The sequence below is a fragment of the Erythrolamprus reginae genome, chromosome Z (genome assembly GCF_031021105.1).
Source record: "Erythrolamprus reginae isolate rEryReg1 chromosome Z, rEryReg1.hap1, whole genome shotgun sequence".
Classification (NCBI taxonomy): Eukaryota; Metazoa; Chordata; class Lepidosauria; order Squamata; family Dipsadidae; genus Erythrolamprus; species Erythrolamprus reginae.
In genome coordinates this window covers 142,105,534-142,120,270 of record NC_091963.1, presented here as the reverse complement: position 1 = coordinate 142,120,270, position 14,737 = coordinate 142,105,534, and the positions used below count along the sequence as shown (strand labels likewise).

The following is a 14,737-nucleotide window of genomic DNA, read 5'->3' as shown; positions in this document are numbered from 1 at the left end:
CTAGTCTTTTTTCATTAAATTAGAAATAGCCAATCCCAGGATAAATCATTTTTATTTTATCTTTCAGTCCCCTAAAATCAAATTGAAATATGATGAAAGCAGCAAATTAGATTACATTAAAAGGGTCTGGTGTTAAAATCAATTTCATTTTTTTCATTAGTGGCTCCTTCTTATTCTTCTTTATTAGCTATTGCCTACTCTACTGATTAAGACTCAGAATGTCCTATTAATGATGATAGAAGAAACAAGGCAAACTGAGGGGAGGAATTATATGCTGAAAGCAACCATTTATATTAGATTCAAAGTGTATGGTATTAAAACCAGTTTTCATTTTTTCATTAGTTGCTCCTTCTTATTCAGATTAGGTCTCAGCACAATGATATAGCATTTAGGGGAAAATATACAGAGCAGTAAACCTGCTGCTGAAGCCAAAATGGAGAAAATCTCCACAGCAACCATGTATTTTCCCTTGGTACTCAAATAGGTGGGAACAAATGACACCCAGACACTGCAAAAGACCAACATGCTGAAGGTGATAAATTTGGCCTCATTAAAGGTGTCAGGCAAATTCCTAGCTAGGAAGGCCACAGTAAAACTGACAGCAGTCAAGAACCCCAAAAAGCCAAGGACAAGATAAAACATTGTGGTGGAACCTTCATTACATTGTAGAACAATTTCCTCAGCCATGGAGTGCATGTCAGAATCTGGGAAAGGAGGAGAAATTATAAGCCACATCACACAAATGCAGAATTGTGTTAGGGAGCAAGATAGGACAATAGAGACAGCCAGCCCTTTTCCCACCCATTTTCTCATATTGGAGCCAGGCTTGGTGGCCATGAAAGCAAGGACCACTATGATTGTTTTCCCCAATATACAAGAAAGAGCTACAGAGAAGATGACACCAAAAGCAGTTTGTCGCAAGAGACATTTGACTTGGTCAGGTTGCCCAATGAAGAGCAAACTGCAAAGGAAAGAGAGAAAGAGAGCAATAAGAAGGCTATAAGTGAGGTTCCTATTATTGGCTTTCACAATAGGTGTGTCCTGATATTTCATGAATATCCTGAGCACCATAGCTGAGATGGCAGAAAAGGAGACTGCAATCACCGCCAAAGAAATCCCCAAAGGCTCTTGATATGTTAAGTAAGTTATACTTTTTGGAAGGCAACTATCCTTATCCTTGTTTGGATATTGATTCTCTGGACAAGGGAAACAGTCATCTAAGTCTGAAAAAGAAAGCATTCATTGAAACATTATTGTTTTGTGCATCTACCTTTCATTTTCATTTGCATTGATTTCATAGTATTCTGTAGATTTATTTAGATCCCAATTCGATTCCTGGGATTACCTTTATATGGTGCTGTCCTTGAGGATCATTTCAAAATCTCAAGTATATAAACAGTGCATTTCCTCAGCTCTCCATTTCAAAAGCATAATGATCTAAAATGCAGTGGACATTAACTGTTATCTCACCTATTTGTTCCCGGTGCATGAGCTTTATTGGCTCCTAGCTGTTTATGTAATTCTACATTCTAGTTATCACCATTAAATCCTTGGATGTCACTGGGCCAAATTATATATGAGATCTCCTTTCTTCAATGTTATCTGTGTTTCTAAATAAGTCTGATAGGTGGGCATGTTCCAGATTTTTGTGTTAAATGTTGTCATCTGGGAGTTCAGACTTGTATCTGGTCTCTAGTGTCTAGCCTTTTCCAATTCTTTTCCATCTGAATTATCCCTACCGTTTTATCCTTGTAACAGGTTTGGAAAATTTTATCCCTAAAGTATTAGGCTAGAATGGGGTTTGACTCAGGAGTCTGATTTGTCTGATACCTAATAGCAAGAGTGGTTTTTTTTTCAAAAAAATGTTATTTCTAATTGTTTTTAGAATTATTAGTTCTAAACATTTTGGTAAGACTATAGGTTTATAATATGAGATAGGCAACAATATACATTCCAGAAATCAATCAATCAATCAATGAATAATTTGGGCAGAATAGGAGATAAAAACAAATAGAAAACACTGAAAAAACTACCAACGAAAATTTTCCTTTACTTCCAAAAATAAGAAACGAAGATTTATGGGAAAAAATGTTTTTAATTTTTGAGTGAAACATAACAAGGGATAATTCAAACTCTGAAATATCTTCTGATAATTCAAGTAAGAAGGAAGTGTTTTATCACTGAAATATTGTGTGTGGGGGGTATTAATATGTTGTAAACCTTAGCCCCCATTTATGTTTATTGTATCATTGATACCTTTAATATATTACTTACAGAAGTTCATTTACTAACTGTTGGAAATGGCTCTGGAAAAAGTGATTTATACTATTTTCACACTTATGACCATTGCATCATCCCCCATAGTCAGGTGTCAAAATTCAGGCATTTGGGAACGGATTTGGTTTTTTTAAATATTTACAGTATCCCAGGGTCATGAGATCACCTTGTGAAGCCTCCTGACAAGCAAAGTCAATCCAGATTCACTTAACAATTGGTTACTAATTTAACAAATCCAGTGATTCAATTGGCAAGAGAGGTTTCAAAATAGGACAAAACTCGCTTAACAAATGTCTCATTTAGCAACAGATGTTTTGAAAGCAATTGTAGTCATAACTTTAGGATTTCTTTGCTTACCCAATTGGTCAGCTATCTTCCCTTCTGGACATGTTTTACAGTCATAGCAACAAGATAATTTTCCTTCCACTTTTATTTTGCTATGGCCAAGGGGACATTTCTTGTTACAGATGGAAAGAGGCAATGTCTGTTGAATAAACAAAACCAAAATTTATACAGAATATATTTTTGTGAGTGTTCTTTCTATCAACTATACACACACAAACCCTTCCTACTTAATCCAAACATCCATGTTGTATTTTGTAGTTTTCTCCCTGATGTAAACTCCCTGCTGTATCTTTAACTGCTTTAACTGTATCTTTAACAAATTAAATATATAAAAGAAATATTTGAAATATATTTTAAGAACAAAGTTTCTGCAGAATATTTCAACGCAGCAAAGAAAGCCATTTAAATTCTAGATTGTATGCAAAAATATTACTGCACTTGGATTAGCACAATTAGTTAGGTAGCTGGGTGGACAAAGTCTTCTACTGTCTGCAAGGAATATAAATTCCTCCATTCACCACTATCCTGTCAGACCTGAAGAAGCTACTTGGGTGATAAGTGAAACATCTTCAAAGAAAGAAAACCAAGAAAGTCATGAAAAAGCCACCTTTGGGATCTCCAGCAAAAATTCCATATTTTATTTTGCTGAGGGTTTTTTTGGGGAAAACATTGTATTAAAAGTTTTAAATGGAAAATTGAAATTAACAAATTAATACAAAATGAAAAGAACAACGAAAAATTGGAAGTGGGGAAAAATAAAAGGACAAAAATTTGATTAAAAAATAGAAAGAAAAAGTTCCCAATTTATTTTTTCAGCAGTAGAAGAATTATTTCTGTTTTCTGTTACTTTAGGATTACCCTTCCCCCCCCATAATAGAAAGTACAAACATAACTGCATTTTTTTTCTTGTTCTGTCATTCAAAAAATATGTCAGAGGTTTCCAGTCAGCAATAAATGTAGATATCAAGCTTATCAGAAAATAAGACCAAGTCTTATTTCCTATTAGTACTGGAAATAAGCACTTAGACTTATATTAGAATTATATTAGAGACTTGCACTCAAGGCGGCAAGATGCGCATATCATGCCGCCTTGAATGTATCAGCGGAACCTCGCCTGGCTGCTCTGTTTAGGGTGACCCGCATTCTTCTTAACCAGGGGGCAGTTGGGGAGCCCTTGCAGAGCAGTGCCGAGGACTTTAACACATTTTTCGCTGATAAAGTCGCTCGGATCCAGGCAGGCCTCGACTCCGATTGGACAACAGAGTTGACTGACAACAAGTCAGTTGAGGTGGCTGGGGCCCATTCTTGTCCATCTATCTGGGAAGAGTTTGACCTGGTGACACTTGATGAAGTGGACAAGGCCATTGGAGCTGTGAGTACCGCCACCTGCTTGCTGGATCTGTGTCCCTCCTGGCTGGTTTCGGCCAGCAGGGAGGTGACACAGAGCTGGGTCCAGGAGATTGTCAATGCTTCTTTGGGGAGGGGGTCCTTCCCAGCTTGTGCACCCCCTCCTCAAGAAGCCTTCCCTGGATCCAGCCATTCTCAACAACTATCGTCCAGTCTCCAACCTTCCCTTTATGGGGAAGATTGTTGAGAAGGTGGTGGCGCTCCAGCTCCAGCAGTCCTTGGAAGAAGCCAATTATCTAGGCCCTCAACAGTTGGATTTCAGGCCCGGCTACAGCACGGAAACTGCTTTAGTCGCATTGATGGATGATCTCTGGCAGGCCCAGGAGAGGGGTTTATTCTCTGTCCTGGTGCTTCTTGACCTCTCAGGAGCTTTCAATACCATTGACCATGGTATCCTTCTGCACTGGCTGGAGGGGTTGGGAGTGGGAGGCACTGTCCTTCAGTGGTTCTCCTCCTACCTCTCCAGTCTGTCACAGTCGGTGTTAGTGGGGGGTCAGAGGTCAACCTCTAGGTTTCTTCCTTATGGGATGCCTCAGGGGTCAGTCTTCTCCCTCCTGATATTCAATGTCTACATGAAACCGCTGGGTGAGATCCTCCAGGGGCATGGGGTGAGGTATCATCAGTATGTTGATGATACCAAGCTTTACATCTCCACCCTATGTCCAGTCAACGAAGCAGTGGAAGTGATGTGTCAGTGCCTGGAGGCTGTTAAGGTCTGGATAGGTGTCAACAGACTCAAACTCAACCCTGATAAGATGGAATGGCTGTGGGTTTTGTCTCCCAAGGACAATCTCATCTGTCCGTCCATTACCTGGGGGGGGGAATTATTGACCCCCTCAGAGAAGGTCCACAACTTGGGTGTCCTCCTTGATCCACAGCTTACATTAGAGAACAATCTTTCAGCTGTGGCGAGGGGGGTGTTTGCCCAGGTTCGCTTGGTGCACCAGTGGCGGCCCTACCTGGACCGGGACTCACTGCTCACAGTCACTCATGCCCTCATGACCTCGAGGTTCAACTACTGTAATGCTCTCTACATGGGGCTACCTCTGAATAGTGTTAGGAAACTTCATATCATGCAGAATGCAGCTGTGAGAGCAATCATGGGCTTCCCCAGGTATGCCCATGTCACATCAACACTCCGCAGTCTGCATTGGTTGCCCATCAGTTTCCGGTCATAATTCAAAGTGTTGGTTATGACCTTTATAGCCCTTTATGGCATTGGACCAGAATATCTCTGGGACTGCCTTCTGCCGCACAAATCCCAGCAGCCAGTTAGGTCCCACAGAGTTGGCCTTCTCCGGGTCCCGCCGACTAAACAATGTTGTCTGGTGGGACCCAGGGGAAGAGCCTTCTCTGTGGCAGCCCCAACCCTCTGGAATCAACTCCCCCCGGAGATTAGGACTGCCCCCACCCTTCTTGCCTTTCGCAAACTCTTCAAAACCTCTGTCGTCAGGCATGGGAAAATTGATTCCCCTGGGCCGTTTCCACTATATGTATGGTCTGTATGGTCTATATGATTTTCACTTCTATTCTTTCTCTAATATATTTTACTCGAGTATAATCTCTATAACCTTCATTGTGTATTGTTGTGTATTGGACAAAATAAATAAATAAAATAAAATAAACTGTGAAGCCATAAATATTGCCTCATGCAGGTTCACTTCAGGATTGACAGAGATATTTGTTAAGTTGGTTTTGTTCCATTTTACAACCTTTCTCACCATATTTGTTAATTGAATCTCTGCAGTTCTTAAATTAATAATACTGTTGCTAACTGAATCTGGGTTCCCCAATTATTCGCCAAACATAATCACAAGACCCTAGGACACTGCCACTGTCATAAATACCAGTCAGTTGCCAAGCATGTGAATCTTGATCACATGACCATGGAAGTGCTGCAATGGTTGTAGGTGTGAAAAACAGTTAAACCTCAATTTTTTCAGTGTCATTGTCATTTAAAACAGTCATTAAATGAACTGTTGTAAGGTCAGAACCACCTGTAACAAATAACATATGGACTGCTAAATGATTGCTTGCTGCAAAGGCTGCTCTGATTGTGATTATTTAATCATTTAGTCCATCAAGCTGTGGTGAATAAAATCAGAAAAGGAGAAATTGAGACAAACCTGGTTAAACATGGGAGGCCAAACAGCTTCCTTGTCAGAAATGGTGAGGTATTTGTCTGAAGGAGCCAGAGGATCGATCTTTCCAATTTGGATTTTCAGAAAGGACTTATTTGGAAATGTGACCCAACTGAAAATATCAAGTCCAGTTTCTAATTCCCCATTGGGGCCAAAAGAAACCCTTTCTCCAGCACTGTTGTTAAAGGAGACATGTTGTAAAAAACGGTGGAGCTAAAGGAAGACGACAAAAAAATAGAAAGGAAGCAGGACAAGTTATCAGGACTCTTTGAAGGGAATGGTAGAAATTTCAATTTGTTTCCTTTAATTTGACCTGGGCTAGGGTTAGTTAAAGTTTCGTCTTCTGTGCAGTGATGGGCTACCAAAATTTTTACTACCACACTGTGGGTGTGGTTTATGCATTTTGTTTCAATCTTTCAGTACAAATTGGATGGAGTTCTGGGGTGGAGCTCCATTTTCGCTTCCCTACTGCGCCCCCCCCCCGGTCTGGGCAGTAGCCCATCCCTGATTATCTACTACATAAAGTGTATGCACACACACGCATATACAGCTTTTCTAAAATTATACACATTCAGCCTCATTTACGGTGATAGGAAAAACATACCCAGAAGGGAAAAAAAGAAAGAAAAATCAAAATTTTGCTACCAGTGCTATGTACCTGACCAAAATTTGGCTACCGGTGCTGCCTACCTGACTGTACACCATAGGAGCCCACCACTGTTTCTATGACATGTGGACTTCAATTTCCAGAATTCTTGAGCTAGCATGATTGGCTCAGGTTTTCTGGGAATTGAAGTCCACAAGTCATAGAAGAGCCAACTTTGCCTACCCCTGAGCTAGGCTTAAAGAAAATTAAACTGTTTCATTTGGCCTTGATCCCAACCAATGTTCCCTCTATTTTTTTCCCGTTGTGGGCGGAAAAGTATAATGACTGAGCAGCACATTTTCATGCCTGGGCATGGATTGGTTAGAAAACCGGTCTTTAAGCAAATCAGGCTTTACTTGTGAGACGGTCGCAAAAGGGGGTCATGTGACCTCAAGACACAGCAATGGTCATAAATATGAAATGGCGGCCAAGTTTGATCATGTGATCGTGGGGCTGCTGTGAAGGTCATAAGTGTGAAAAGGGGGTATAAATCACTTTTTTTCAGAGCCATTGTGACTTTGAACAGTTAGTAAATGAACTGGTCAGTAAATGAACCGTTGTAAGTCGAGGACAACCTGCAGTTGTTCGTTAGAAGATCCCAAAAGATGTTCGCATAACCCTGGGACATTGCCACTATCATAACTATGTTGTCAATTGTCCAAAGTTTGATCACTTTATTTTTCTAACAAAGTCCTTCCTTCCTTGAGGGAAGAATAGAAAGAATAAAATGGAAAAAAGGATTAAAAGGGGATACAAAAAAGAAAAAAGAAAAGAGTTTGGTTCAAAATTCTGCTCAGATTAAAGAAACTGGAGTTTGAGAAGGATTGATTAAGCTTGGAATATTGTTTCTTTTGCTCTTTTTAAAACTTTAATTATTCTTTCTATTTAGATATATGAATTTAGGAATTGCTGATCTGTTTTAATAAAGTTAGAAGTATTGATTATAATAAGATATGTAGTAGGTTATACTGATTTGCATTAATGCATAAATTGAATTTAGAATTGTTGGGAGATTAAAGATGTTAATGATTTTTAATTGATTGAAAATAGAGATTATTTAGAATTTTTTCCCTTTTTTCTTTTTCAAAAATTGACTGAAATTTAAGATTAATAATTAAGTAAGAAATGTAGATAAGTGTTAATTGGCTAAATGTTAGATGGTCTGAAATAATATTTATATTTGGGATTAGATAAATATACTATTTAGTGTGGGGGGAAGAAGTATGAAATTTGTATATGTTTATGTTTTGTTTTTAATTTTCTTTTGTTAACATCTGATTGGCTATAGAAGGTTTTCTTGGTTTACAGAAAAATATATAAAGAAAGGAAGCACTTTGGCATAATGGTTAATAAGTTAGAAATATAATTGGTGTTGTACTTTTTGAAGGAACATTAAGGAGGGAATTTAATGAAAAGAAAATGTATATAACTAGATGACAAAATTAGGAAAAAAATTGCAACTTTTTTGATGATTGCTATTAGCTACTAACAAATCACTGCATTTTATTCATGGGAAATTAGATGGTACACTGTATTTTTTGAATGTATGTTGAGAGAAAAATTTTAAAAAAATTGCACACACACCCAAAAGTCTTTCCTTCCTCTGTCACTCCATTCATTTCATTCTTCCTCCTTCCTTCCTTGTTCTCTCCATTTCTCCTTCCTTCCTTCCCTCTCTCATTCCTTCCTCTCCACTTCTCTCTTTCCCTCCCTCTTTTCCCTTTTCTTTCTTTCTCTCCACTTCTCTCTTTCTCTGTTCCCTCTTTTCCTTCTCTCTCATTCTTTCCCTCCAGGTCTCTTTCATTTCTGTTTACTTCTCCCTCCCCCCTTCTCTCTCTCATATGTTTCCCTCTTCTCCCTCTCTCATTCTCTCTCTCAATCTTTCACTCATTTCTCTCTCACTCTCTCCTTTTCATTTCTGTTTTTCTCTTTCCTCTCCCTCTTTTTCTCATTCTTTCCCTCTAAAAAATTAGAGGAGGGACTCGGCTGTATTGTCCGCAGGGCACCTAGGGAGCCCGCCTCCCCTTCCCCATGGCCTGGCACTCAACACCCCTCAGCCTGATAGCTCAAAGCCTCGCAGAACTGCCACTGATGCCTCCCTCCTTCTGTCCCAGTACAGGCTGAGCCTCCTGCTTTTCCCCTCTCGCAATCTGCCACAACAACTCCCACCTCCCGCTTCCCACTATCCAAGGCCCTTTTGTCTCCCCTGCCACCACCATCTCTACTCCCCACGCCCACCCAGCCCGGCTGCCAACCTCCAGCCAGGACCCACAAGCCAGAAGCAGCAGCAACAGTAGCGCCGCCAAGGGGGAAGGGAGCGCCCACCACTGAGGAGGAGGAGGCAGAGGAGGAAGCGCAAAATGCAGCTACAGAGTTAGCCGGTCCCAGCCAAGACCTGATGATGGTGGCAGTGGCAGGCGGGGGCCCCCCTCCACCCCCCTCCTCTCAGCACTGGCCAATCGGCATCCAGCAGCAGGGAGGAGTAGGATGAAAAGCGACCTCATCCACACACCAGACAGCTTGGGAGGGGCAGATCAGCTGTCCGGCAGGGAGAAACGGTGCCCCGCTGCACAGCCTTTGAAAAGTCTGCACCAGGATTAAATTTTGAGTGCACTACAGCACACAGCGCACCTTAGAGGGAACATTGGTCCCAACCAGTATTGGGTTCCTACTGGTATGCTTGACACCATGCACCGGTAGTGAAAATGGAGCTATGCATTCAGCTTCGGATGACTGGTGGATGGGCAGGAATGCCCGCGTGAGATTCTGTGCATGCGCAGGAAGCCAAATTGTTTATGAAGAGGCTCTCATGCACAAGATTTCACTGATTTTGGGTGTTTTTTTCTTTTGTGCAGCAAAAAAATCACCAAAAATCAGCAAAATCTCACATGTATGCACATCTTTGCATGACATTTGGCCTCCTGCACATGCACAGAAACCAAATCTCACATGGGCGTGCCTGCCCGCTGTTCACCCAGAAATGCAGACGCAACTACACTGGTAGTGCCAGTGATGAGGAATCCTTGCCTGGTTCCAACGATTTCAAACTGTTTTTAAAACAAATAGTTTTATTAGATGAATTTTTAAGTCTTAGCTGAAAAATGATCAGATGAGAATTCCAACAGGAAATCAAGAAAGCAATAGATCTAGAAAATCACTTTGGTTTGATTGAGCCTTTCAGAAATAGGGAATTTAGTGTTCTGCCATATAATAGGCAAGATAGAGAGTGGCATGTTAACAGTGGCCGGAATAGTTTTCACACAACATTGGAAGGGTGAGGAGATCCCCACAGAAGAAAAGATAATAACAAAAAAATTAGAATGTTCAGCAATGAATAAACTAAATTTCAAATCAACATTTGAAATTAATGAAAAGGAAGATACTAAATATTTTGAGGTATGGGGTCTATTCTATCAGTAGTTAAATTTGAGAAACAGGCATTAGAATCTAGAAGATTAGAAGAGAAAGATTAATCATCATCATTTAAAACATAAAATGAAATATATTTTTGAGTCTATCTAAATCTTAGATTTATATTCCATTTTAAAAATACCTTTCATATGAAAATATCAACTATTTCATAGTTTCATATTATGGGTTTCAATTGTCTTTTTAAATTGTGTCTTTTTAGATATTTTAATACTAATATGTTTGTTCTTTTTGATTGTGAGCAGCCCAGAATCCTTAGGGAGTTGGGCGGCATACAAATAGAACCAACCAACCAACCAACCAACCAACCAACTAACCAACCAACCAACCAACCAACCAACCATGCTTTCAAAACTATATATAAGGCATTCTAACTGTTAAAGCAACACAATAAAATAATACACTAAACCAGTCTCATATTCTGGTACATGAGGATTTCCCCAAATTTTGTATTAGCCAACATTACTTGCCAGGGTGATTGGAGGAAGAGCTTCCATCTTCTCTCATTCATTTTTTGTCTCCCTTTGACTTTGGAAGACCGTATGGCCTTCAGAGCATATGCCACAGCATAGACTGCATTGTATACAGTGTAACTATGTGCATTCATAGTGTCCTCAAAGATAGAATTAGGAAGAGTCTCCAGCTTCTCTTCTCCAGTACAAATCTTTTCAGCATCCCCATCTGTAATATCAGTGGAAAATGAGCATTCAAAGGCATCTTTCCAGAAATCCCTAATAAACCCATCATTTTTTCCTAAGTTTGGGTTTCTCTTCTGCATAAATTGTTGGAATCCTCTCGGCTCCTTTGAGTGAATTGCAAAAGAAAGTGCACCATGAAGAAAATCAATGGGTAATGGTCTTTGCATTAGAAGGGTTGTGAATTCCATCTGGGCTGTCATGATCCAAACTTTGGCTGTCCTCTCCTTTGGAATATTATCATAGTTGAAAAAATAGATCATTAGTCTCAAAGGCACCAAGCCTGTAATTTCAGCACTTAAGATCACTGCAATCACTGTACTCTCCATGATCACTCTGAATATTTCCCCTGTACTTTCCATCCACTCAGCAGCTGCCTCACCATACATTATTGGGGGAATACATTCTATAAAGTTAAAGCAGATTCCTTTCTCTGAAAATGTGGGCAGTCTGTTTTGAACGAACCTGTCTCTATCTTCTTCGTACATAGAAACTAACCCAACCCAAATCCATCCAAAATGCAACAATAAGTGCAGTATTCCTTTAAATTGGTGGTTTTCATCTGGGAACATCCATTTGACAAATGTTGCCGTTTCAGTATTCATCAATGGAGCTGATCCATATGTGATCTAAATGGAGAAAGTCAGAAGATCATAAGAATGAAAGATTTCTTCCAAAATAAAACAAAAATTAAAAACCAATGCATGTGGGTTTATTTAATTCACTCTCTGAGTTTCAGTGGGATACCAAAATAGGGTGCCAAAAAATTAGTTTTATGTGACATCTGGAATTTTGTTCATCAGGCAAAAAGGGATGACCCTTTCAAGACATTCTTACTCATACTTTTGCTCAAATTTTCATTTCAGTGGCCAACTTTTTGAATATAGCTGGATGGACTTTCTGTTCCTCCTTCGGCTAGCTCAGAAGCCAGGACCATGACCTGTGTGGCCATTTCCAAACACTCCATGCTTGAGGGTCTGAATTCGGACCTAAGCCTCCCTATAGAGAGGTTGAAGTGAAGAGGGACCACCCAGAGGATAGAGGGGAGTCTCATCTCTCCTTGCCTAGCTGCCAATCCCCTGGCCCACAGTGTGGAGCTGTAGCAGCAAACATGGTTGCCACAAAGCTGAAGGAGAACCAGAATTAACAAGACTGAGGAGGAGGAAAAGTGAGTCATTTGCAATCTGGGATTAAAAAAGACTGCTTGCTTTTTAAAACAACCCTAAAAACACAAGGCGGGGGTGGGGGAGATAAGGAAGACAAATCGCACCAGTGCAAGCATGCTGAAATAGTGAAGAAAAATGTTTGGGAACCAGAAAGGCGGAGTGGGTGGGGGGTTCTTGGAAGATTTAGAAGAAGATGTGGTTTTTGGAGTGATACTGAATTTTAAAGGGGAAAAAAAATGATACTCGAACTGGATGCTGTCTTTGCCTCAGTATAAATTGTCTATTACATATACTGGATTTATAAACATAAAATAATGAAATTGAGCACAGAATAATGATGAGGAATTTGAAGCAGGAGCACCCTTTTGGTGGGAGAAAAGAGGGTTTAACTCTTGGAACTTTTTTCCTTTGTTGGACAAATAATTTGGATTAAGTTTTGTTGCAAATTTAACACCAACTGGAAATAAAGAGGTGGAAAGCATGCTCCAATATATTAAGAATATTGTAAATGAGCAGCATGTGGGAAAGAAAGAAATTCTTCAAACTATGGATCAAAAAGAACTAAAACTGGAAAATATAATGGAAAAAAATAACAAATGCTGTTCAAACAAATGAGGAAAATATGAAGAATTTTGGAGGATTGAAAGAAACAGAAGAACCAAGAAATATACAACAAGAAATGAAATACAAGAAAAGGAGGATTGAAATACAGAGGGAGAAAAAGGTAGCAAAACAGGGTAAGACCTGTGATAAAGATAAGCAAGGAAATAAAAGCTAAAAGGGGAAAGAAAGAAAAAATAGAAAAAAGGAAAGCAATATTAAACAATAAAAAGGGGGAAAGAGAGGAAAGAAAGAGAGAGATTATAGCAAAAAAGGAAGTTAAAGATAGAAATGAGAGAGCTAAAAGAAATGTGGGGGAGGTAACCCAAAAAGAAAAAGAAAAGAGGATTAAAACTTTGGAGCAGAGTAAAAAGGAAGTGATAAAATAAAAATAAAAATGTGTATGTTTAATTAGTAGTAATATTTTTGAATAAAAGTTTGATAATAGAAAACATGAAGATTGAAAATATTTAACTTTTAAATATGTTTTGTATGGGAAAGAAAGAAAAGTAATTTCCTGAATATGTTTAATAATAGAGGAAACGTAGAAGTGAAGTTGAGATATGAATAAATTGTTCAATGTAATAAGGATATATAAAGGTTATATATATATATATATATATATATATATATATATATATATATATATATATATATATATTTGTTTTCGTAAATTTTCACGGGTATATGTATGTAGATTGTTCTGAGTTCGGGTTTTGCCCTGTGTAATGTTTTGCATGTCTATGCGACGTTTCGGTGAAATCACATTCACCATCTTCAGGCTGGAGTTCCAATCTTTGTGTTGTTGTAAATGGAATATTAGCAAACTGACATTTCTTTCTAGTATGTAGTGTGGGGGTGGAGATTTGCTTTGAATGTAGCAAATAGATTGGGTGACTATGCTTCAGTGATCTACGAAAACATATATATATATATATATATATATATATATATATATATATATATATATATATACATATATATATATACATATATATATATATACAGTGGTACCTCGAGATACGAGTTTAATTCGTTCCGGACCTGGGCTCTTAAGTCGAGCAGCTCTTATCTCGAACGACTTTTCCCCATAGGAATTAATGTAAATAATTTTAATTGGTTCCAGCCCTCAAAAAACTCACAAAGTTAGTCTAAATTATGCAGAAAGACATGTTTTTAATGAAGAAATGTACATGTACATATAAATGAATAATGAAGTTTCTTTCACTTAACTTGTAAACTTTCTTAAACTTTTAAATTTACATATGTTCAACTTCTCTGCCACCCAATCCTGTAGGACAGAGGTCCCCAACCCTTTTTGCACCAGGGACCGGCTTTAAGCGATCAAGAGAGGAATGGGTGAATGAATGGACGGAGGGTGGGAAGGAAGGAAGGAAAGAGGGAAGGGACAGGAACAGAGGAAGGAAGCAAGGAAACTTATGAAAGGGGAGAGTAAGAGAGGAATGAGTGAAGGGAGGGAGGGAGGGAAGAAGGTGGGAAGGAGAAAGAAAAGAAGAAATAGAGGAAGGGAAGGTAAAAGAGAGAAAGAAAAAGAGCAAGAAAGAAAGAAAGAAAGGGGGAAGGGACAGGAACAGAGGAAGGAAGCAAGGAAACTTATGAAAGGGGAGAGTAAGAGAGGAATGAGTGAAAGGAGGGAGGGAGGGAAGAAGGTGGGAAGGAGAAAGAAAAGAAAAAATAGAGGAAGGGAAGGTAAAAGAGAGAAAGAAAAAGAGCAAGAAAGAAAGCTGCAAGCACCCCCCCCGAGCCCCCCAGGCCGGCTTCAACCTTTTAAAACACGCGCGCCGCTTCGCGGCTGTCTCCTGAAGCCGAACACGGAAGTTAGCGTTTGGCTTCAGGAGACAGCTCCTTGGCGCTTGTATCTCGAATTTGGGCTTGTAAGTAGAACAAAAATATCTCTCCCCTCCCAGCTCTTATCTCGAGTTGCTCTTAAGTAGAGCAGCTCTTATGTCGGGGTTCCACTGTATATGTAGATTGTTCTAAGTTCGGGTTTTGCCCTGTGTAATATTTTGC

At 39.3% G+C, this 14,737-nt stretch overlaps 1 protein-coding gene across 1 annotated transcript in view; it reads right to left on the bottom strand.

The window, feature by feature from the left end:
• Positions 1 to 264: 264 nt before the first annotated feature.
• LOC139153574 (vomeronasal type-2 receptor 26-like) overlaps positions 265 to 14,737 on the bottom strand; it is a 20,769-nt gene continuing 6,296 nt past the window's right edge. Inside the window, exons 2-5 of the mRNA XM_070727690.1 lie at positions 10,712 to 11,569; positions 6,156 to 6,383; positions 2,635 to 2,761; positions 265 to 1,223 (exon numbers count right to left, since the gene is read on the bottom strand). Of these exons, the coding sequence (XP_070583791.1) occupies positions 328 to 1,223; positions 2,635 to 2,761; positions 6,156 to 6,383; positions 10,712 to 11,569 (2,109 nt within the window). The 3' untranslated portion in view covers positions 265 to 327. The remainder of the gene's footprint in view (positions 1,224 to 2,634; positions 2,762 to 6,155; positions 6,384 to 10,711; positions 11,570 to 14,737) is intronic.